The sequence below is a fragment of the Peromyscus eremicus genome, chromosome 9, assembly GCF_949786415.1.
Source record: "Peromyscus eremicus chromosome 9, PerEre_H2_v1, whole genome shotgun sequence".
NCBI lineage: Eukaryota > Metazoa > Chordata > Mammalia > Rodentia > Cricetidae > Peromyscus > Peromyscus eremicus.
In genome coordinates, this window is record NC_081425.1 from 73,901,556 (window position 1) to 73,926,713 (window position 25,158).

The window sequence follows — 25,158 nt, forward strand, 5'->3', positions numbered from 1 at the left end:
TTAGGACACTGTCCACTTTTATTGTTGTTGCCAAGTCTTTAATAAAGGGTTTTGAGGACAAACTTGTGAATTAAAAAAAAAACCAAATTAAATACATTGCTTCTAGTGCTGAAAAAGATCAGAGAAAGGTAATAACTTGTTATTTTTTTTTTTTTTTGGTTTTTTGAGACAGGGTTTCTCTGTGTAGCTTTGCGCCTTTCCTGGATCTTGCTCTGTAGACCAGGCTGGCCTCGAACTCAAAGATCCACCTGCCTCTGCCTCCCGAGTGCTGAGATTAAAGGCGTGTGCCACCACTGCCTGGCCGAAATTTTTTAAAAAATTATTTTAGGTAGAACCAAAATCCAGATTTTTGCAGAATCTTTCTTTTTTTGTATTTCTTTTTCTTTTCTTTTTTCTTTTTTCTTTTTTTTTTTTTTTTTTTTTTTGAGACAGGGTTTCTCACTGTAGCCCTGGCTGTCCTCTAACTCCCTCTATAGACCAGGCTGACCTCTGCTAGGTTTAAAGGTGTGCACCACTTCACCTGGCTTCTGCAGAATCTTTTAATTCTCTTTATGGCTGGGTGGGGGGAACTTGTTGAATTGTGAGGTAGGATGTGATAGTACTTTCTAAAATGGTTGTAACTGTTAATTAGATTAGCAATAATAGCTAGAAGTATCCAGAGAAGCCATTTAGGCAGTGGTTATATTTTAACAAGGTAAGCAGTTTTGACTTGTTTATTTTCAGCATTTTTATTGAACAAAATGAAACAGCAAGTTACTAAACTTGGGTGAGAGTTTGCAAGTTGTTATAAAAGAATTCTAGCATTCACTCTTGGTTTTGAAATGTTTAAGCCATGCTGTAGAAGAGGGTTTTGTATTGGCGTTTATTCACGTGCTTCCTCTTCACTGTTACAGTGATTTTCTGGTCAAAGTTGTGGACGTGATGGATAACAGCCAGCAGCAAACATTTAGAGGACACGAGGCCCCTGTTTTAAGTCTGTCTTTTGATCCTAAGGGTACCTTTCTGGTAAGTCTTTCATTCCTTTTTCATTTTCTTCAATGTGTTTAAAGCCATGGAAGAATTGGTAGAAAAATTTACCCTATTGGTAAAAAACTTGTTTTATTATTAGTTGAACCAATTTCTAAGTGGTATTATGGCTGTAATTATAGAGAAATACATTGTTTATTTCTGCAGGCATCATCTAGTTGTGATGGAACTGTCAGAGTGTGGAATGTTTCTGATCAGGTAAATTAGTAAATTTAAATTTAAAACATTTTGCCCATTTCTATGGTATTTTGGGTGTTACATAGTATATTATTGGTCCAAATAGTTACTTATCTTTATAATCAGTTTCTATGAGTAACATTAAGCATTGCTTTCATTATTCCAGAATAATCTGATAGAAACATAAATATGTTGAACAATAATTGCTTTTACACCAACTCATAGGAGGAACTAAATAGTATTTAACTTTTAAGCTTGATAAATTAAAGGGGGCAATTTAGTCATATATTTAGAGGATAACTGTCCCCTATATTAGATTGTATTAGATGTTGCTGATAGAGAAATAAAGACAGAGGCCACACTTAATCTGGAGAGTGACATAGAACTTAAGCTTATGCTAATCAAGCCTGGTACAGGTTTTTAAAAAAGCTCTCCAGACAGGCAGAGGAAAAAGTCTGGTCTCCCTGAGGCAATCAGTGGGTTTGTCATCACACAGATACTGTGGCTTCAGGAAAATATCCCTCACGGATAAGCCTTAGTGGCCACAGTTCTGCCTGAAGTCTTGAAGGAAGAAGTTCTGACTTTGATAACTTTGATGCCTTACCATTTTATGGCAGACCATTCGAGATTTATTTACTTTTTTCAACATGTTTAATTTATTGAGGTCTTTTCTGGTCTTTTTGGTTCATGAAAGTCGTGTTTGCTTAATGTGCACAGAAAATGCTCCTGTAGAGTTTGTACTCTTCATGTATCTGAAGGACTTAAAACAGAATAGGCTAATTAGTTGTGATAGTTAAAATGTACTAAGTTGCTTTTTCCTAAGGCATAACAAGTGGAGGAAACAACCTGTTAAATTTGTTTTGCATATATTTTGAGAGGAATTTTGATAAAGAGGAGTAAATTTTCTTTTTGAAAAAACAGACATGTGCTGTCAGTTGGCCAGTACTACAAAAGTGTAACGATGTGGTGAACGCCAAGTCCATCTGCAGACTCGCGTGGCAGCCCGAAACCGGGAAAGTATGTGACGACACTTAGTGTTCAATCCTTAAATTACTTCTTTCAGTCCTTGTTAATTTTTAATGTGAAAAGTTTGTTTTGTATTGTAATTTTATTTGTATTATGTGCTTTAGAACTCTAAGCCAAATAATGAATACTGAAATGCTTCAAGAAACATTTCAACTTTAAAAAATTTTACTATGTGTATGAATGTGATGTTTGGGTATATGCATGCATGCCGTGGCATGCTTGTAGAGAGGACAGTGGACAGTTTTTTAAAAGAATCCATGAAAGCTTGAGGTGTGGGCTGGCGGGATGGCTCTACGGGGTCAATAACAATGTATAACAAATATACCATTCTATGAGATTGCAAATGTCTTAGGTGTTCATTTATAGGGAACTGGTTAAATAAATATTGGTAGTCCTGAAAGTTAGATTTTTCTCTAATTGTTAGAATGAGGAATATCTTTCATGTTCTTATGAACTAGACTTTAAGATATAACTACAAACTATCAAGCTACAAAGTAGTAGATATAGATAGAATGTTAATGCTTATTAATAGACATCACTATAGATGAATACTTAAATATATGTACTTAATATATTTATATTTTACTTAATACAATTATAAATACTTAAATATACACACATGCATATATACATATGCATTCTTTGTTCTATTGTGAGAAGGGGCTCGTGATCAAGCTTGCTATGTAGCTAGGATTTCAGGCTCATAAGCATCTTGCTCATATTCATACTTTTACAATCTTATTTGTCCTTATGAGAAGAACTGCTTCTGATTTGGAGAGACTTTCAGGACAGACCCTTCCTTTTAGATCTTGTGAATATTTTTTTCTTTGACACAGGGACTGGCTGTGTAGCCCAGAAGTCAGGATTCTCCTACCTCTTTCTGAGTGCTGGGGTTATGGGCATGTATAACCATACTCAGCTTTCATAAGTTGAGTAAGCACTTAGGAGTGTAGATTCACTTTGGTAACATAGTTACTAAAATTGGAATGATACAGAGAATTTTAACATTGGCCCCATGCAAGGATGACATGCAAATTCATGAAGCATTCTATATTTTTTATATTTTTTTATTTTAATTTTTTTTTTTGGTTTTTCGAGACAGGGTTTCTCTGTGTAGCTTTGCGCCTTTCCTGGGACTCACTTGGTAGCCCAGGCTGGCCTCGAACTCACAGAGATCCGCCTGGCTCTGCCTCCCGAGTGCTGGGATTAAAGGCGTGCGCCACCACTGCTCGGCTTCCATGTTATATAATAACTTTTGTTATTTAAAAGTAAAATACATTATTAGATTTTTAATTAATTAATTTTATGTGTTTGTATGTTTTGCTTGCATGAATGTCTTCTGCCTCATGGGCATGCCTGGTGCTTGAGAAGGTCAGAAAAGGGCATTGGATCCCCTGGGACTTGAGTTACAGACTGCTGTGAGCTGCTATGTAGGTGCTGGGAATCAAACCCAGGCTCTAGAAAAGCAGCCAATACACTTAATTGCTGCTTTGTCTCTTCTGCCCCATTTTACTTATTTATTTATATTTTTATTTATTTTTTGGGGGGGGGAGTTTTTGAGGTAGGTTTTCTCTGCATAACCTTGGTGGTCCTAGAACTAACTCACTCTATAGATCAGGCTGGCCTCGAACTCACAGAGATCAGTTTGCTTCTGCCTCCCAAGTGCTGGAATTAAAGGCGTGCGCCACCACCGCCCAGTTCAGCTTCACTTTACTAACCTTTTTAAATATGGAAAAATATACATTTTTTTTAGTGTTTTGATAGTGCTGTTTTTTGTTGTTATTTTTCTTCCTAAGTCCTGGGCCTTGTGTATTTAAAGCATATATTCTTCCACTGAGCTATCTCCCAGCCTTTCCACAGTTTTATTTTTTCTACTTATCTGTTTCTTGGAAGAATACACTAAGCAAGAAGTTGATTTCTTCTTTCCTCTCAAGACATTAAAAGTATTATGGAGCTAGTGAGATGCTCAGCAGGTAAAAGTGCTCGCTGCCAAGTTTAACTACCTGAGTTTGAGCCCCGAGACACACCTGGGAGGAGAGAGCCAACTGCTGCACATGCGCACATGCACAATAAATTAATAAATATAAATGTCATTTTAAAAATTAAAAAACCAAGGACTCTGGCTTGATTTCCCAGCAGCAAATGAGGTGGATTTTTAAATATAAGAAGACTATATTCTGAGGCTAGAAATGGCTCAGTGGTTTAGAGTACTGGCTGCTCTCTCTGAGGGCAGTATTCCTGGCAACCATATAGTAGTTAACAGACAGACATCTGTAACTCCAGTTCCAGGGCAGGTGACACTCACCTCTGGCCTCCACGGGCACCGTGTGTGCAAGTGGTGCAGACATACAACAGGCGGAATACACACATAAAATCAAAATAAAGAAAAGAAAGCTAGCCTTAGAAATAGTTTAAAATAGAGTCAAGGGCCAGTGAGATGGCTCCGTGGATAAAGGTACTTGTGGCCAAGGCTGGCAACCTGAGTGTGAGCCACAGAACCTGACAAGGTGGAAGAAGAGAACAGACTCCTTCCTACCAGTTTTCCTCTGATCATTCCATGTGCACTGAGGCGTGCTTGCTTTCTCTCTCACACACATGCACAGTATTTATTATGTGCAGTAGCTACTACACTGTTGCTTTGTTTTTCTTTAAAAGTAATAGAGTGATGTTCACTTGGTTTTTTTTTCTTACCAAGATTTCAAATCAAGTGAGTTTTGAGTTTTGTTAGTAGTAGTTGAAATTCAAAGTTGCTCTTATGTCTTGTAAGTTTGCCTAGATTAGCTTTATGTTCTTTTCCTCTGCAAATTGAATTTTTGTAATTTTATTTGTCTTTCCCAATAGTTACTAGCAGTTCCTGTGGAAAAATCTGTTAAGCTGTACAGAAGAGAAACTTGGAGTAATCCGTTTGATCTTTCCGATAGTTCTATCTCTCAGGTAGGTTTTGTAAGTGACACCTGCAGTGGTAACTATAGAAGGATTTAATGCATACTTCACTAAAAACAGTTATCCAATATGAAGCATGTGGGCTGGAGAGGTGAGTCAGTGGTTAGAGCACTGGCTGCTCTTCCAGAGGACCCAGGTTTGATTCCCAGCACCCACATGGTGGCTCACAGCCACTGTAACTGCAGTTCCTGGGAATCTGATGCTTCTTCTGGCCTCCACAGCAATGCATGCAGATGGTACCCAGGCATACATTCAGGCAAAATACCCATACAGATAAAAATAAATAAATGAACATTTATAGGAAGTAAAATTACCCTTAGCTTGATATTAGAGTAAATTATTCTTGAATTTTTATTTTGGGTTTCAGTAAGATTTGTGATTCTAGTCTCCAGAACTTTAGTAGAAGAAAGATTATTAGGTTTTTTTTTTCTTTTTAAAAGATTTATTATTTATTTATTTTTTTATTTTTAGTCAAGGCCTGTCTTAGTTAGGGTTTCTATTGCTGTAAAGAGACACCATGACCACAGCAACTCTTATAAAGGAAAAACATTTAACTGGGGTGGCTAACATTTTCAGAGGTTTAGTCCATTATCATCATGGTGCAACATGGTGGCATTCGGGCAGACATGGTGCTGGAGAAGTAGCTGAGAGTCTTGCAGGAAGTGGCCTGTCTCACTGGGCATGGCTTGAGCATATATGAGACCTCAAAGCCCGCCTCCACAGTGACGCACTTCCTCCAACAAGACCACACCTAATAGTGCCACTCTCTTCGGGGGCCATTTCTTTCAAACTGCCACAGGGTCTTACCACATAGCCCTGTCTGGCCTGGCATTCTCAATGTAAATCAGGCTGGCATTAAACTCATAGAAATCAACCCGCCTCAGTCTCATTAAAATTAAAAATGTGTGCCACTACACCTGGCTAGATTATTCTTTTTTATTTTAAGGGTATGTGCTTTTTTGCATGTATGTAAGTGACTGTGTATGTGCCTGGTGCCTGAGGAGGCTAGAAGAGGGCTCTGAGTCCCTGGCACTAGAGTTCTGGATGGTTATGAGTTGTCATGTGGGTGCTGAGAACTGAACCCTGGTCCTCTGCAAAGGCAGCCAGTGCTCCTAACCACAGAGCCACCTCTCCAGCACCTGGATAATTTTCTTATTCTGTCTCTTTCATTTCCTTATTTCTCTCAAATTTTAGGCCAAAAATTACTGATCTATATTCTTTCTCTCTCTATCCTCATGTAAGTTTTTGCAGCTAAAGGCTCAGGGTAGCAACAGTGACTTGCTAAAGTTCACCTCATTTACTGGTGTCTTCATTTGATAGTGAATGGTAGGAGGACCCCCCCTCTTTTTTTCTTTTCAGGATGATAACATTGTTTTGTATTGTTATATTTCATTGTTAAAATTAGGCAGGTACTAATTTTCTCTTGGCTAACAAAACAACATATGCTAATAGCTGAATATTATTTAAAAAGGTTAAAAATAAATATACTTTTGCCATTTAAAATGTAATTAGAATAATATAGACTAGAGATTTAAAACTCTTTGGGGGTAATAAAGTGGGTAGTTTCAAAATGTACAACATTATTATTAACTGTTTCTTTGTAGACACTCAATATAGTTACCTGGTCTCCCTGTGGGCAGTATTTGGCTGCAGGTACTATTAATGGCTTAATTATAGTTTGGAATGTGGAAACCAAAGACTGCATGGAAAGGTACAATTTATTGTTCTTGTTTTATTAGGAAACATTTGCACGTTTTGACTGTTAATCAAAATGAAAGTAGCTCTTAGTTATGAAAACCATTTAGTTTTTTAAATATTTATTTACTTATTAATTGTTTGTGTGTGTGTGTGTACACTGGAGAGAGCATGCATGGCTCAGTGTGCTGTAGCGATCAGAAGACATTGCATGAGCCAATTCTCGATTCGTGAGGGTTCTGGAGATCAAACTCGGGCTTGGTGACAAGTGTCCTTACACACTGAACCATCTCTAGTACCACGTAATTTTTTCATGTTGAAATTTACCTAGAAAGTAAAGAAATGTAGTTTGCATTTGTTTTTGGGTGGTGCTGAAGACTGAATGATTGCTAGACAAGGACTCTACTACTGAGTCACATTCTCTAGTCCAGTTGACTGTATCTTTAAAAGAACCCACTTTTACATTTTCAGGGTAAAACACGAGAAAGGTTATGCAGTTTGTGGCCTGGCCTGGCATCCTACTTATGATCGAATATGTTATACTGATGTGGAAGGGAACCTTGGGATCCTGGAAAATGTCTGTGACCTCGGTGGAAAGGTGTCAAACAATACGGTAATGTGTAGCATGCTAGAACAGGCTTTTCCCAGTGTTCTGTCAGTGTGTAGATTTAGAAAAGATGAGTAAACTGCCTTATTTTCTTGTGGAATTAAAATTTATGTTTCTATCTTGGATGTTCAGTAATCATCTGTAATAAAGCTATTTAAATTTGTTCAATCGAACATTGCTCAAATATATTTCACAAGGAAGCTTTGCTTCCTCCACTGAATGCTTTTCTAAGTGATTATTTTCTTTTTTATTTCTTTGTAAAATACTATTTTTGCATTTTGTGTGATGATTGTTAGATAAATGTTTTAGAGCTAAAACTTAAATTTAATAACCAGAACAGGTCTCAGTTGGCTTATAAGCCTTTTCTGCTCTGAATTACGCTCCACTCTTAAAGCTTTCTGGCTACCTCCTCTGCTTGGTCATCTACCCTTCTAAAGTGCTTTGAGCTCACGATCTTGTTTTATATCTCCTTGCTTTTGTTCATTCACCTTCCTTGACAAATTGTACCTTCTCATATTTCAAGTCTTAAGTGTAGACTTCCATTTGAAGGTTGCAGAATAAATTCTCCCCCTGAAAACCCTATTAAAGTGAAGATTCACATAGGATAAAGAAGACAATTGAAGCAATGCTAGAAATGAAATTTTGTAGAGTAAAAACACAGAAAGATTATTTTAAATTGGGTTTTCAGAAAGTTGGATTTAAATACTGCAGTGGTAGAGAACTAAGGTACAACCCAGCTTTCATTTAATCCCCAAGATTCAGAACTTCGTAGCATTAAGCACGTCCAAAAGTGGGGCTGACAACAATAGAGATTCAATGAGCAAAGAGACTCTCCAGTCTCAGTGTCAGATGGACAGAAAGGTAACCCTTCTCCCCAAATCCTCATGTCTACTTTAGCAGATGGTGGAAATTTGTTCTCTAGAAAGGCAAAGTCGAGAAGGTACTTGGTCTAGGAATTCTGGATACAGTTGAGTAGCATTAGGTGAGGGAAGGTTTGGAAATACTGTACTGAAAATAGGTTTACATGAAGTGATGATGCTTGGATGTTAAAATTCCCAGTTCACTTGTATGTGGCTACATGCTCTGTTCTCAGAAGGAGCTTCTTTTTTAGTTGTTTCTAAATTTTGTTTATGAATTAATACAAAATATTTCAGATCAGTGCATTCTAATCCTCCTCTCCTTCTTCATCCTAGTTAATTGACAAGGGATGTGATTCATGACTCTCTTTACAGTTAGTGTGTAACAAGTCACCGAATTTTTTTTTAATTTTAAAAGGAAAATTTTCAGTTGAAAAAATTAAACAATATATTTATTCATCAACATGATACAATTTAGAATTGTAACATACAGTTTAAAAAAAACTAACAAATTTCTCAGTGTTTTCAATTCTGATATAACTCTGAGAGGCAGAGACAATAAATCATCATTCCCAGATATTCTCAAGAGTTTTGAAAACTATGATAATTTGAATATACTTCTAATAATCTTTACATTATATAATTTGATTAGCTATTATTCTTATTTCAAGAATAAAATACACTAAGTAGTACTTAGAAAGAAATACATCCTACAAGAACATTCAATGAAAAGCACAATTTAAAATTCAGTCCCCTTGGCTGGGCAGTGGTGGCGCACGTCTTTAATCCCAGGACTTGGGAGGCAGAGGCAGATGGATCTTTTTGAGTTCGAGGGCAGCCTGGTCTACAGAGTGAGTTCCAGGACAGCCAGGGCTACATAGAGAAACTCTGTCGTGAAAAACCAAAACAAAAAACCCAAACAACAACAACAAAAAAAAATTCAAGCCCCTTATGGAATCACATGTGGGCCCTGCCCATTTAAAGATTTATTTTGCATTGAAAATGTTATACCTTGAAAGAACATTCAGAAGACTTACACAAAGTGACTGTGTATGTGAACTCATAGAAATTATTTTCCTCTAAATATATTGTGGTGAAATATTTCAAATACTTTTGGAAAAAGGCATCTTGGAAGTTACAGTGACCTCACTCTTGCTCCTTCCGAGGTCACAGCACTTCTACCAGATTCCCACCTTCTCCTCCACTCTGATTCTGCCCTGGCAGAACTGCCTGAAACTGGCAGTATCCATGATTCCTTCCTCTACAGGGTGGGTGCATGCAGTCAGGGGTGAACTTTAAAACCCGCTCCATTTTTTGCCCAGCTAACTCTCCTTTACCACAAGCTTTTTCATGGACACCGTGGCAGTATAGGGCTTCTTTAGTGTCTCTTCATGGTCACTACATGTTATTGAGGAAATTGGGCTTCTCTTTTATGGATTCTTAGTTTTATTCATAAACTAATTTAAAGTGGACTTAGGAGGAAGCTTGAGGACTATTTTATTAGAAAGGAAAACCATAGTAGGCAGGTAGAAATTACCAGCAGTTGCGGAGAGCCTCGACAGAGATGGAGAAGAGTCATGCCTTTAAAGTAGGCATGGAGGTCAGCAAGCAGCCGTGGAAAGCTGGGAGGGTGGGTGGGAGTGTCTGGAGAACAGCCTGGAGAGCCAGTGTCAGGGAGAGCACGCCTGGTCCTTTAGCAGTATCTGGAAAAGAGGCGAGGTTACGTTTTTGAGTCAAAAAAGCAGGCAGACTTGGCAGTGCTGCGTGATGACGGCACTTCAAGTGGCTGCCTGCGTGTGCTGTGTGCACACATGTCTACCTCTAAACCCGGCCTGTCCCCGGGGTACAAGGCATTTAAAGTAAAAGTATTCGCTAGCCACTTTAAATCATAGGCATGTGCTTGGCAGAGTTTATACACGTCTCTAGGAGCCAGGTGTGTTGGTGGCACTTGCTAGTAGAGCAGCAGGACCAGAAGTTTCAGGTCAACCTCAGTGGCATAGTGAGTGTGAGGCCAACGTGGGCTATACGAGACAGTGTTTCAAAAAACCAAAAACACAAAAAGGTTGTCCTTGGAATCAAGGCTATTCACTTATGTGCAAGGAACTGGCTTTATCTGCGGCCCCACATTAACAGCCAAAGAAAAAGAGCCACCTTTTGCCTAATTGTTTTTCTAGATCACTTACTCGTGTTCTAATTTAATTTTTCAAGGTGTCTAGTAGAGTGGAGAAGGATTACAATGACCTTTTTGACGAAGATGATACAAGTAGTGCTGGCGATTTTCTAAATGACAATGCGGTTGAGATCCCTTCTTTTCCAAAAGGAGTTATAAATAATGATGAGGAGGAGGATGATGACCTCATGCTGGCTGCAGATCGTCTCAGACGGCGAAGCCATGTCTTGGGAGATGATGAAAACTCAGTTGGTATGAATTTGACTTTGTGCATGTGATAACCCCCTTGCTGATTAGTTTTCCAAATGTTATTAAAACTATCAGAGATGGCTTCATTAGTGTGTAGAGCTACATCCTAAATCCTATGTTAAAAAAATTTCAAGTCAACCATGTAAGCCTTTTTAACAAACTTTAAAGTAAGCTATAGTCCAAACAAAGAGGAAATAATAGAGATTAACTCAATGAAATTGACAATAGAAAAGTTAGAGACGGGGCTGGCTCAGAGGGTAGAGGCGTTTATGCCCGGCCTCGTCACCCGAGTTTGAGTCCCAGATCCCACAAGGTAGCAGGAGAGAACTCAGTTCCCAGAGTCATCCTCTGACCCCGCACACGTGTGCCGTGGCCTGTTCGCATCTGCACTCAAAGACACAGGAAACTAAATGGGCCAGTGAGACGGCTCGTCAGGTAAAAGTGCCTGCCCGTTAAGGCTGACAACCTGGGCTCGGTCTCTGGGACCCACAAGTACATGGTGAACACCACCGAGCCATCTCCACAGCCCCAGAGTTTTAAAGACAATTATGATTCGTGTGTGTGCACGTCACAGCATACATGGCCCTGGCTCTCTCCCTCCACCTGTATGTGGGTTCTGGGGATCTAAGTCTGGTTACCAGGTTTTCACAGCAAGCAGCTTTAACTGCTTAATCATCTCACTGGTTCACTCAGAACTTTTTAAAAAGAAATAGAAGTTGATTTCTAGAAATCAAGGATTTGTAAAATGAGTTTTTACTCTAAGTGGGTGGTAGCTAAGAATGCAGTGACTACCAGCAGAGTTTGGTGTCCTTGCCTAGATTGACATAAGGCACCCTGTGTTCCGCCTCCCGGGACTTTTGAATCGTCACTCCGTTTCTTTAACATGCTGGGGGAGGTGACTAGTCTGTCAGCTATTGCTCAGAAATGTGGGAGTGTCACTTTACTCTTCCAGAATGGTTTTCTTTTTGTGATTGTCTTATACTGCTTTGTACTGTAGATGCTACAGTGCTAAAAACTGATCTTCACAAAGAGGAAGGGGAAGATGACCAGGCAGGCAGTCTTCACAATCTCCCCCTTCCAAAACCCCAAAGGCCGTTCTATGATGGGCCCATGCCAACCCCCCGACAAAAGCCGCTGCAGCCGAGTTCTACACCCTTGCATCTCTCTCACAGATTCATGGTAAGCCTTCTTCTACACCTAACTTTTAAGTCGTTCTTCAGCACTGTTTCCTCCCTACTTATTTGATGGATTTAAACATAATTTCAAAAACTTTGCCTAAGCGGGCTAGAGCATTTTGATTGATATAGTTTTATGGTGGGTTTATTTCATGGTTAACTAAAATTTTTAATCTTATTTCAGTCTTACTATTGAAGATTTTGTTAATTCTGTTTTGCAAAATGAAATAACATAAAAATATGACTATGTATCTTGTAATATTTGTTGGAATATTTCCAAACCTTATTTTTCAGAATCTCACTGAGTAGCCTAGAACTCACTATGTAGACCAGGTTGACCTCAAATTTGTGATAGCCTCCTGTCTCTGCCTCCTGAGTGCTGGGATTATAGGTATGTACTGTCATGCCTGGCTATATTTTTTATATAAAATATTATTTGGATTCTAAAACACTTGTTGGAAGATTTTTTTAAGACAATTTTTTTTCTTTTGGTTTTTCGAGACAAGGTTTCTCTGTGTAGCTTTGCGCCTTTCCTGGAACTCGCTTTGGAGACCAGGCTGGCCTCGAACTCACAGAGATCCACCTGCCTCTGCCTCCCGAGTGCTGGGATTAAAGGCGTGCACTGCCACCGCCCAGTTTGTTAGATGTTTTTATTGAAGACATAGTCTTGGCATACATTTTTGTGTAAATACAAAGAGTGATATTTTATAATAAAACTATTGTTATTAAAAATTCTCGGGCCTGGAGAGATGGCTCAGAGGTTAAGAGCACCAACTGCTCTTCCAGAGGTCCTGAGTTCAATTCCCAGCACCCACATGGTGGCTCACAACCATCTGTAATGAGATCTAGCACGCTCTTCTGTATACCTAATAAATAAATAAATCTTAAAAAAATAGTTTCAAAAAAAAATTCTCATCAAGAAATACATCTTAGTGTCAATATTTTATTTTATAGCTACGTTAACATTATGCTTTTCTGGCCTTGGTGGCACATGGTGCACATGGTGAATATACATACCTACATGCATGAAAAACACTCTCACACATTAAAAAGACAGACAGACAGACAGACTAGGAGCAAGTGTGAGCCTGTAATGTACATAAGTGAAAAATAAACTTTCTAAATGGTAACAATTTATATATTTATCCTATAACAAACCAGTTATTTGACCAGAAAAATAAATCTGTGGCATTTACATCTTTATTTGTGTAGAAACTCAAAGTTCGAGGTATTTGTTTTTAAGAAAGTCATTACTTGGTTAAGTGCTTTTTCAATTGTATTACTTATGTAATTCTTAAAATGTTAAACACTCCATTTGCCAATTGATTCTGTGACTTTTTATAAAGGAAAGAATAATTAGTCATTGTAGCTCTCGTATGACCACTGCTTCTCTAGCTATGCTGAGTTAGATAAAGTGTGGGAACTCTAGGTACGGGTTGAGCTACAGCGTTGTTAGTCAGAGCTCTTGTAATATAGCCTTAGGAGTTGCTGTTTTTCTTACTTGATCTTACATACTCATAGGTGTGGAACTCTGTTGGGATTATTCGCTGCTATAACGATGATCAAGACAGTGCCATAGATGTGGAGTTCCACGACACCTCCATCCACCATGCAACGCACCTACCCAATGCATTCAATTACACAATGGGAACTCTTTCCCATGAAGCAATTTTGTTGGCCTGTGAAAGCACTGATGAATTAGCAAGGTACATAGGGAAATCTGACATTGAACTGTTAGATCAAATTGTGTCTTCTGCTACGGAATACCAGAAACTAGAACTGGGTGTAAACACCAGTACACCTCAGAGTGTTGTGCTCTACTTGTCTCCTCATTGCATCTTCTGCATGGGAAAGTGATAGGATATAATTTATAATACAATAGAGATGAGATTATATTTTATGTTGTTACTGCTATTACTATTATTACTGTGACATTCATAGAACATTCAGAAAATGAAAGTTCCTTTCATTCCTTTGAAAATTCCCTTTAGAATTCTCTCAGAATTAATAATTTGATATGTATCCTTGACATCTTTTTGTATGAACCCTCCTTTTAAAATTTAGTTGATTGTAGTATAATTTATATACAAGAAAATGGAACCATACTTCAGGTTGATGAGTTGACAGATTTGTATATACTTGTGAGTAAGTACTACTATAGAGTATAGAATATTTTTTATTATCTGAAATTTTTCATATTTCTTAATATTAATTCAGTCCTAGTCTTGAATAACTGCTGGCCTCAGTTTTTGTGTGTGTTTGTTTTGCCATAGATGAGATTTGAAATTTTTAAAGGAAGATAACATTAAGATGTAATAAATATCAAGTTTTTCTTTTTGCTTAGTGGATTGTGGACTAGTTTACATGGTTTGATAGTAGACAGATATCCTTTTTGTTCTCCTTAGACATATATTACAGCTATGTATATTTCCTTTTTATTTTAAAATTAGTATTCAGAAAGTTAGTTTTTCTTCTGTTACCAAATTCAGGTGGTACGTGTATTCCAAATTCATAAAGAGAAAAGACTGGAAATACATTAACTTGTAGCAGTGTTAATAGTTTTACTGGTGATATATGATTCCTTTTTCTTTCTCCCCTTTTGGTTTTTCATGTTTTCTTTTTTTTAATGAGAACTATTGCTTAAAGTTTTGCTACTTTGTAACTTGGCTAAAGTCTTGGTTGTTTGTGCATTTATGGTATAGAAACACTTTATAGCCTTTACATCCTATTTTGCATTCAATATCTTGTAAATATGTTCTTATATCTTTAAATATCCTTAAAAATATGAGTCAACAGATTAAATGTAGATTATTTTAAGTTTATTTCATGGGTTTGGGATGTAACACAGACACAGAGTATTTATCACTTTCAAGGCAGTGGTTTTATGCCTGGTACTAGACATGCACACACGCACACAACACCCCAAATGAATTTCATGATTACTTCATTAAAATCAATTATAGTAATAAAATAAAAAAGTAAACTTTGGCATCATGATTAATTATGTATAAAAATATGACATATAGCTGCATGCCTTTAATCCCAGCACTCACGAGGCAGAGGCAGGCGGATCTCTGTGAGTTCGAACCCAGCCTGGTCCACAGAGTGAGTTCCGGGACAGTCTGGGCTGTTAAACAGAGAAACCCTGTCTCAGGGAGAAAAAGAAAACCACATGTAAAAATTCAGTTGTTTCTGTCTTGTTTTATTTCTTAGCAAACTTCACTGCCTGCACTTCAGTTCCTGGGATTCCAGCAAAGAATGGATAGTAGACATGCCTCAGAATGAGGATATTGAAGCCATTTGTCTCGGTCAAGGGTGGGCTGCTGCTGCTACTAGTTCCTTGCTCCTCCGGCTGTTTACTATTGGAGGTGTTCAGAAGGAAGTCTTCTGCCTTCCTGGACCCGTGGTGTCAATGGCGGGACATGGAGAACAGCTTTGCATTGTTTACCATAGAGGTGGGTTTTTCTGTATCTTACATGATACTGTAACTTGAGTAAAATGGAAACTATTTGAGCTTTTTTTATTGTTATTGACCTCCTTTTGTTTTGATTGTATGCCTCCTTTTACATTTACTTAGTATTTTCATCACTGTAGTCTTTGAATTTAGGAAATTCTGCGTTAGTAAGCAAGGAAAATGAGGATGCTCTGTTTATTTATAGACTATTACAGAGGGAATTCCAAGGTAAAACCTGGTTTTTGCATGTATAAAGTGTATCTTTTGGCAAGTACACTGTTCAGTATAAATACCTCAGAGTAACCTGCAACTTCTAGTGTGAAGGACCAAAGCGACTGTGAGTGTGGCTTTTCAGAAGCGGGGACCTCCTTTTCCTCACTCTCTGTCCTTATCTCGCCCCCTTGCCCTCCCTCCACGTTAACAGAGACCTTAGCGAGGTGAGTGATCGAGGTTATTTGTTTTGTTTTCAACGCTGGTGATGAAAACACTGTCTTTTCTTGGCTTCTGGGACACCCTTGTCTAACTGTTCCCCTCACTGACCACTCTTTTTGGCTCCTCCTGGTGTTGACTTTTTGCTGGAGTTAACTTCATCTTCCCTGGTATTCTCGGAAAGTCAGAGCCTTGCAGTCTGTTGACAGCGCAACTGCAATAAAAAATAGATTCTCCCTGGGCAGTGGTGGCGCACGCCCTTAATCCCAGCACTCAGGACACAGAGACAAGTGGAGCTCTGTGAGTTTGAGGCCAGCCTGGTCTACAGAGTGAGTTCCAGGACAGCCAAGGCTACATAGAGAGACCCTGTCTCAAAAAACAAACAAACAAATAAAAAATAGATTCTCTGTTGCCATTTTGTACATATGTGCAAGTGTAACTGAAATTAAGGTCTCAGGAGCGATATTTACTCTTTGATTTCACCTTTTTAAAATGTTATTCGCAACTCCAAACTGATATCATGACAAGTGTCAAAAATACAGCTTGAAAGCCAGGTGTGGTGGTGCACACCTTTAATCCCAGCACTTGGGAGGTAGAGCAGATAGATTTCTGCTTTCAGGGGTCACCCTAGTCTACATAAGAGTTCCAGGTGAGTCAGAGCTCTATATCTGTCCAGATAGTCAGACCCTGACTCTACAAAACAAAAAAGCCACCCCAAAACAATTTGTGAAACTACTGTAGGGGATTTTATTTAAAAATACGGTTTTAAATATGTGTGTCCATGTCCTCTAATTGGTATACCAGTCCTATCTCATACCTTGATTCTGGAGATTGCTCATTTGAAAAATGTGTGTTGTGTTTTAACTGGCCTTTCGAACTCATCTTAGCCATAAATGTGAAACCTTTACATTTTTTCTTCCAAATGTTCTGTTTGAACAGTTTGGTCACCTCAGTGATTAGCCTACTAAAAGTTCATATTAACAAATGCTCAAGCCACATGAACTCCTTTAGTATAGTCAGAACCTGTTTTGTTCTGTAGACTAGCTCATTCCAAGTCTGCCTCGTTTCATAAACTAACATCCCAGTCACATGTCATGTTGCATTGCTGGTCATAGTCGCCCCCACTAATCTTTCAGCTCTTAACTCTTGCACGTTACAGTCTGTTTGCTGCATAGTTACCTGGGTGATCTTTTAAAAGCATAGATCACCTCCCTTTCTGCTTAAATTTCTCTAGCTTCCTTTCATTTTTATAATTGCAACTAAACTACTTGCCAGAACAAGGCATTTTACTGGTCCTACGTGATCTGAACGTCATCTGTTTCTTCAACCTCCTGCCTTTCCATTGTCTCTCAGGCTGCTGTGGTCATGCTGGCCACTCTGTTCTGTGAACTCTTCATCCTTATTTCTGTCTTAGGACCTTTCCAGTCCCTGTTCCTGTGTCACTGTAACCAGTTTTTAAACGTGAGCCCATATGAGGTTATATAACTGAATGGCAGTCACAAAAAAAAATTTAGCAACGGTAAAAGGCTTCTAAATGCAACCATAAATTAATTCAAAGTGTGCAGTAAGTCTGTAGTGTTTGTATAAGGCTTGTCTTTGTTGGTGTGACTTCACTTGGTTCGGAATGCCCAATATGCACTCGGAACTGCGCCCACCATCCCACCACCCGAAGCACCTTGACTAAAGTGTGTATGTTATGAATTCAGTGTGTTTGCTGTCCATGGGAAGTTTTCTACTCTTATAGAAACATAATGGTTTAATTATTGGAAACAAAGACTATTTTCCTACCTTCATTTCTCAAATAAGTAGCTTTGGATTGGACTGTGTCAGGATGCTTGATTGTAAAGCTTGCTATTTGAGTCTCATAAAAAATGGTGAATGAAGCTGGGCACTAGTGGTGCACGCCTTTGATCCCAGCACTCAGGAGGCAGAGGCAGGTAGATCTCTGTGAGTCGAGGCCAGCCTGGTCTGGTAAATGAGTTTTGGATTGGGATTAAGACGGAGTATCCAGCCGTTTCTGAATGGCCCTGTTTTAGTTTCTTTTCCTGTTGCTGTGATAAAGTACCTGTGTGAGACAGTGGTGGTTCAGCCTTTAATCCCAGCACTCGGGAGGCAGAACAGGTTGATCTCTGAGTTCGAAGCCAGCCTGGTCTACAGAGAGAGTCCCAGGACAGCCAGGGCTACACAGAGAAACCCTGTATTGAAAAACCAATAATAATGATAATGATAATAATAGTATAAAGTACGTGGTATAACCAACTTGAGGGAGGAGGGTTTACTCTGGGCATGGTCCATCATGGTGAGGATGTAAAGGCAATCAGGCTTATTAAATTAGCTGGTCACAATCCATCCACAGTCAAGAAGTAGAAAGTGGTGAACACCTGTTGCTCACTTCCCTTTCTACATTTATATAATCCAAGATGGTGACAAGGAAATGGTGCCGGTTAGGTCCTCCACAAATGTTCCTGAGTGAATGAATAACTGCTTTCTACAAATAGTCAATGTAGTATATTAATCTGTTTCTAATGTATCAGAACGATTCCTCGTGTGGGTTAACCATAAAAACAGTGCTATTTTAAGAATGTGTCGTAAAGTTAATTCCAGAATGTAATTCAGACCTGATGATGGCTGAATAATCTCTGGTCCTGATCCATATGTGCATTTCTCTAGGTACAGGGTTTGATGGAGATCAGTGCCTTGGAGTTCAGCTGCTCGAGTTGGGGCAAAAGAAAAAACAGGTTTTGCATGGCGACCCTCTTCCTCTTACAAGGAAATCCTACCTTGCATGGCTGGGGTTTTCTGCTGAAGGCAAGATAATTTTCTTTCTTTATAATAAAAACATATTTCAAGAAGGAAATAATTTTATTATTTTTGTCTTTATTTAAAAATACTGTTTAAGTTTTTAAATTTTACTATGACATGGAAACTGCGTTTGTTATGTAGAATAGTGATTGTTATCTTCATGAGAATTCTGGTGAGAGCTTACAAAGACAGTTATGTTTGTATTATTATTTTTATTTAATTATGTGTATGTGTGTGCCCAAGGAGTCCAGAAGAAGACATTGGATTCCCTGGAGCTATAGTTATAGGTGGTTGTGAGCTATCCGTGTGTTCTGGGAACCAAACTCTAAGAGTAGCAAGTGCTTTTAGCCACTGAGCCATTTCTCCAGCCCTGGAAAATTCTATTTTTTTGGTATTTATTTATTATATTAGCAAATAGAAGATACAAATCATTGATAAAATTATATCTTTCCCTGTAAATTCTACTCGTAAGTTAGTAAGTTTCTAAAATTGTGCTTAATCTATGTGTGGCTCTTGAACACTTGAACTGTGGCCATTCTGAATTGAGATATGCTATAAATATAGAATACTGGATTTAAAAATTAGTGTTAAAAAAAGGAATATAAAAAAATCTCAGAGCCAGGCGGTGGTGGCGCATGCCTTTAATCCCAGCACTCGGGAGGCAGAGGCAGGTGGATCTCTGTGAGTTTGAGGTCAGCCTGGACTATTAAGTTTGTTCCAGGAAAGCGCAAAGCTACACAGAGAAACCCTGTTTTGAAAAACCAAAAAAAAAAAACAAAAAAAAAACCTCAGTAATGCATGTACATCGACTACATATGTGTTAAGTCATAATATTTTGGCCATATTGGATTAAATGCTAAAATTTCTTGTTTAAAAGTACTATAATAAGATTAAAATTACATTTGTGGGTCACATAGTATTTCTCTTGGACAGTCCTATTACTGACCTGTTTACAGTAGGTTGTAACAGGTACTTTGAAGAGTGCCGTATTTAGCATCTGCTAATTCTCAAGGGCTTAAATATAGCTTACTAGGGATGTATGTACTTCAATGACCACTTGGTTACTTGAAAACCTTGGTTCATCTTGAATGTATCAGCCATTTCTGTTGGAAGGTTATTGGTTATTTACGCTTGAATAACGATGCCATGAGTAGCCTCCGTTTCTCTAGCTTTTTCTTTTCCCAAGTGCCAACCAGGTCTAGCACCTGTGGGAAATGGTTGCAGATAACAAAAGGGGTAATTTGTACCTTCTGAGGAGGAACAGTAGGTGGGCAACAGTGATGTGTTCACTCTTTTCCTAAGAATTGCTTCCCTGGGAGCTTTTGACAGAACAGGAATAAGACCATTAAAGAAAAGAGGCATAAAACAGTACCAAAGCATTACTTTAGAGCAAGTGCTGGTCATTGTACCATCTTTCTTAACCAGGAGACTTCAGATGATACGTGTTTAAACTTTTTAAAAAGTTGAAATGACTTAAAATAATTACTGTTATATTCCAGCAGGGGGCATAGTTTTCACTGAAACTGTTTTTGTTGTTTTGGTTTTAGTTTTTGTTTTTTAAAATAAATTTTAGTCAGATTCAGGCTTTTTTTTTTTCCTTCAGTTGTGTCTGTGTGGTAATGAAGTTTTGCAGAGAGCAACCTTGAATTATCTCCCCCACCTTTTGCTTTTGAAATGAAAGTGGAATCCTTGGTATGTCTTTTGAACGTTTATTTAACAGTACATAGCTGTATTTTTCAAGTGATTTCTTTGTTGTTGGTATTTAGGTACTCCCTGTTATGTGGATTCTGAAGGCTGTGTTCGAATGCTTAACAGAGGCCTTGGGAATACATGGACTCCTATATGTAACATAAGAGAACACTGCAAAGGAAAATCTGATCACTACTGGGTGGTTGGTATCCATGAAAATCCCCAGCAGCTAAGGTGGGCTATTATACAGTGTAGAAAGTTGGTTGATTTAGGGGCAGGGGCTGAGATAAGATCTTGCTGTAGAACTGAGTCTGGCCTCTTAACTCAGGCAGCACTCCTCACTTGTCTCCCGAGTGCTGGGATTTACACTTGTACACTTGCCTGGCTCCAACTTCTTTGTATGAGACTCTCAGTACATTTATTTGCTTTTCATCTTCTGTCAGCTGATGAAGGGAAAATTAAAATGTGATCTATCTATATTACTGGGCTGTAGAAAGTTATAAATTACTGATACATACTTATAATGTATATGAACCTTGAAAACATTATGCTAAATAAAAGATCAGGTCTTAAAGGACTTCATATTGTTTGATTCCACTTATAAAAATATCCAGAATAGGGTATCTCCAGAGACAGAATAAGTTAACAGGAATTCCTATATTCTATTCCTGGCATCTCTAGGCAGACTATGAGACAAGAGCAGGAGTGTTTGTGGGGGCGGAGGGAGGAGTAGTCTACATTGTGGGGATTTGAGAAGAGAAAATTCGGTCTTTTTAGACAATGCAAAATTGAATTTAGTACCATAAAGGTTTTTAATACTTATTAACACGTTTGTCTAGAATCTGCAGAATTCCATTGTTGATATATTTAGTATTATAAATTATTTTAGTTGGCTGGGGATGTGGTTTAATGGTAATGCTTGCTTAGCATGCAGGAGACCCTAAATGTCATCCTCTGTACAGGGAAAAATGCTATTTTTGTTTTTTAAAGAAAAATCTGGGCATGGTGGCACAGTACTCTAGAGGCAGAAGCTGCTGAATCTCTGAGTCTGAGGTCAATCTGGTCTTCAAAACGAGTTACAGGTCAGTCAGGGTTACTTAATGAGACCTTGTGTTTTGTTTTGAGACTACATCAATTAACTTTTAATCAGTGTTAGGATGTGTGGTTGTCCTCAGAAACTTCTTGTATTTCTATTTCTAGAAATAAAGCTATTTAGTAGTTTGAGTTAAAGAATTCATATTAGGTCTTAATGGGAGGTTATGGTTTGAACCCATGAGGAATTTTGCTAGCCTCTCTAGTGCTTACTAAAGTTAAGATGACTCATTTTGTTTCATCTTATTATTATTTGAGACAGTGTCTAACATGTAGACCAGGCTGGCCTAGAACTCAGAGAACCACCTGTTTTGCCTTTGAAGTGCCAGGCTTAAAGATGTGCTGTTCACAACTGTAGCTCTAGCTCCAGGGGATCCAATACAGTCTTCCAGCCTCCTGGGGCACCTATGTACTTGCACAAAGCCACACTCGGCCATACTCATAATTAAGAATAAAAAAAAATTAATTTAATTTAAAAATTATTTTCAGGCCGGGCGGTGGTGGTGCACACCTTTAATCCCAGCACTCGAGAGGCAGAGCCAGGCGGATCTCTGTGAGTTCGAGGCCAGACTGGGCTACCAAGTGAGTTCCAGGAAAGGCACAAAGCTACACAGAGAAACCCTGTCTCAAGAAAAAAAAAAAAAAAAAAAAAATTATTTTCATTTTCTTGAAATTGCATCTCATGTAGCCCAAACTGGGCTCAACTCACCATATAATCACAAATAGCCTTGAACTCCTGCTTTCCCCTCTCCTTAGGGGAAAGCCTTACACAGTGCACATTTGAAACCCTGAGATGCTAAGAAGTCTGCTTATGGGGGCTGGAGAAGTGGCTTCCCAATTGAGAGCACTTGGTGCTCATACAGAGAACATGGATTTGATTCCTAGTACTCACTCATGGTGGCTCACAACCATCCATAACTCCAGTTCCAGGGGACCCCTCTTCTGAACTCTATGGGCACCGGGTATGAATGTGGTACACATAATACTCATACACACAAAATAAATACCTCTTTAAGAAAAAAAAATTAAGCCGGCTGGTGGTGGTGCACACCTTTGATCCCAACAGTTAAGAGTCTGCTTGTGAAGAATTTATTTCTGCCAGGTATGGTTGAATTGGAGAATTGGGACTTCAAGGCTAGCCTGGGGGTTGTATTGTGATTGTGGTTCAAAAACAGAAAGGAAGGAAAATGAAACTGTATTTAGTTCTGTGTGTTGAGATAGGGTATTTTCATACTTTCCTTGGTCTTATTCTAAATAAACAAAGCTTTTTTTCAGAGGTTGGAAACTGCTACTCAGTCATTGCTGTTGCGGCTTCATCCTCCTCCTCTTCCTCTTTTTTTTTTTTTTTGAGAGCGTCTTAAGGATTTGAGCCCGGTTGGCTTCAGTGAGAGGATAACTGTGTACCACGGTGCCTGTCTGTTCATTCATTTACACTCATTTAGAGATGATTGTTTTCTTTTGTGTGGTAGAGATAACTAAAGACCAGGGAAGAAACCCTACAGCTTTCTTTAGTAGTCTACTGCTGTGTTTAATGAAACTTACCCGTCCTTGCTATCAGGAAAGTTATTTAAAATTTCTCAAGGCTTCGGTTTGCTCTTGGTGTTTGTGGTAAAGAGAGTGTGGGCTTTGTTACTCAGAAAGGCAGTGTGGTATCGTTCGAGGTCTATTGTTGTTTTATTACTCTTTGGGGGTCCGCCACCCAGTTCCCAAATAAATCACACACGGAGGCTTATTCTTAATTATGAATGCCCAGCCTTAGCTTGGCTCAATTTCTAGCCCGCTTTCCTTAACTTAAATTATCCTGACTATCTTTTGCCTCTGGGCTTTTCCTGTTCTCTTATTTCTGTAAATCTTACTCCGTGGCTGGCTATGTAGTTGGGTGGCTGGCCCCTGATGTCCTCCTCCTTATCTGGCTCCTGGATCTTTTTCCTCTATATAATCTCTCTGCATGACAGCCCTGCCTGTCCTTCCTCTTGTCGCTATTGGCCATTCAGTTCTTTATTAGACCATCAGGTGTTTTAGACAGGCACAGTAACACAGCTTCACAGAGTTCAACAAATGCAACATAAACCAAAGTAACACACTTTCAAATATTCTACTACAAAGTCCACAGGTCAGTCTCTGAGTCATGCTGCCTGCTGTGCAGCCAGGTCATACCGTTTAGACGTGGAGCCTTTTCCTCAGCTCTTGCACAGAAAGTACCCGTCTCAGAACTGCTGGGAAGATGAATGATTCTGTAAGTAGAGTGTACATAGACAGTCCATGTCACCAAGTGAGTAGTGTCCATTGAAGGTTAGCTGATAAAAATTAGGGTGTCTTTTTGTTTGTTTGTTTTTGTTTTGAGACAGTGTAGCTCTTAACCTGTATAGTCTTGCCTGTCTTGGAACTCACTTTGTATCAGACCAGACTGGCCTCAAATTAAACAGAGATCCACCTGCCTCTGCCTCCAAGTGCTGGGATTAAAGAGGTATGTGCCATCATGCCCGAATTCTTTCCATTCTTTGTCACAGGTATTTTGCTTTGTGGTGCATGGTTAATAATACTTGTTTCTTTACTATTTTGTTTTGATGATGGGGTTGGAGAGGCAGTGCTTGGGTCTGAATGCAGGGCCTCAGAAATGCTAGGCAGGTTTTCTGCTTCTAAGACTATCTCTACCTCCTTTCACTTTAAATGTGTTTCTTAACCCAATTTAGGGAGTACAGTTCGTTAAAAATAGTTAAATAAGGGCTGGAAATACAGTTTAATGGGAGAGGCCCCAGTTTCAGTCCCAGAACTTTAAAGTTAATTAATTGATTAATTTGTGAATTCAAAACACCTTCCTTTAAGTATGAATTTAAAAAGAATTGCTGTAATAGAGATAGCATCTATACTTGTTTGCGGGGAGAAACCTGCAGGTTCTCTCTGTATAGCCCTGACTGACCTGGAGCAGAGGCCTGCCCGCCTCTGCCTCCTGAGTGCTGGGTTGAAGGTGCGTACCACTACGCCCAGCTCACTTGTACTTCTTTTGAACTGAACTTTCGGTTTAGCAAAACTGCTACCATTGTTTCCTCCAAAGAATTTTTTCATGCTTACTAGTGATTAATACATAACTGGGGTTCATTTATCTGTGCTATAGTCTAATTTTCTGTGAGCAAACAGCAGCCTTCCTCCCTTTGCTCTTTTGTTTTTAAAAAACCAAACCTCTTTAATGAACCTGCAAGTAAATTTGTTTTTCTTTTTTATTGTGTATGTGTATGATATGAGTGGGTGCATGAATGCCGCGTTGTACACGCAGAGGGCAGTTTGTGGGAGTGGTTTATCTCCTTGGCCCATGGTTCCTAAGGGTATGGAACTCAGGCCATCATCTTGTCAGCAAACCCCTTTACCCACCAAGCCATCTTGCTGGCCCAGATTCATTTCTCTAGTTGTGTTCATTTAACAAGCGTTTGTTATAGTCCTGGCTGCACGTACTATACTACACAAATCAAGTGCCGTCTGGAAGAGGTAGGCTCGTACAGTCATGTTCCCGAATGTGTGCTTTAAAGAGGTGTGACAAAGGCCCCTGACACCCAGAAGAGAGTCTGGCCAGTCCAGAGGATAGTGTAAAGCTTGCCTACTGCAGAGGGATAATCTGCACACTGGCCGCAGTGTTCTGCAGTTTGACAGTTTTTCAGTTCCTCCTTTAGTATAATAACAGAACAGATTCTATAATCAGTTTGAAAGGCAGTTGAAGTAGCTTTGTCTCCTTAGTAACATAGCTCACCCTTTCACATTTCCTACTCCAAATA

At 38.8% G+C, this 25,158-nt stretch overlaps 1 protein-coding gene and 1 non-coding gene across 2 annotated transcripts in view; both read left to right on the forward strand.

Moving 5' to 3' along the window:
• The window catches only part of Wdhd1 (WD repeat and HMG-box DNA binding protein 1), a 42,559-nt gene that overhangs the window by 6,475 nt on the left and 10,926 nt on the right, over positions 1-25,158 (forward strand). Inside the window, exons 4-15 of the mRNA XM_059273748.1 lie at positions 894-1,005; positions 1,174-1,224; positions 2,125-2,220; positions 5,071-5,163; positions 6,777-6,883; positions 7,339-7,480; positions 10,540-10,753; positions 11,748-11,929; positions 13,447-13,631; positions 15,139-15,380; positions 18,479-18,616; positions 20,377-20,533. Coding sequence (XP_059129731.1) covers positions 894-1,005; positions 1,174-1,224; positions 2,125-2,220; positions 5,071-5,163; positions 6,777-6,883; positions 7,339-7,480; positions 10,540-10,753; positions 11,748-11,929; positions 13,447-13,631; positions 15,139-15,380; positions 18,479-18,616; positions 20,377-20,533 — 1,719 coding nt within the window. The remainder of the gene's footprint in view (positions 1-893; positions 1,006-1,173; positions 1,225-2,124; positions 2,221-5,070; positions 5,164-6,776; positions 6,884-7,338; positions 7,481-10,539; positions 10,754-11,747; positions 11,930-13,446; positions 13,632-15,138; positions 15,381-18,478; positions 18,617-20,376; positions 20,534-25,158) is intronic.
• On the forward strand, positions 3,183-3,287 carry LOC131920246 (U6 spliceosomal RNA). The gene has a single exon (XR_009381590.1). It is a non-coding gene; the product is annotated as a U6 spliceosomal RNA (small nuclear RNA).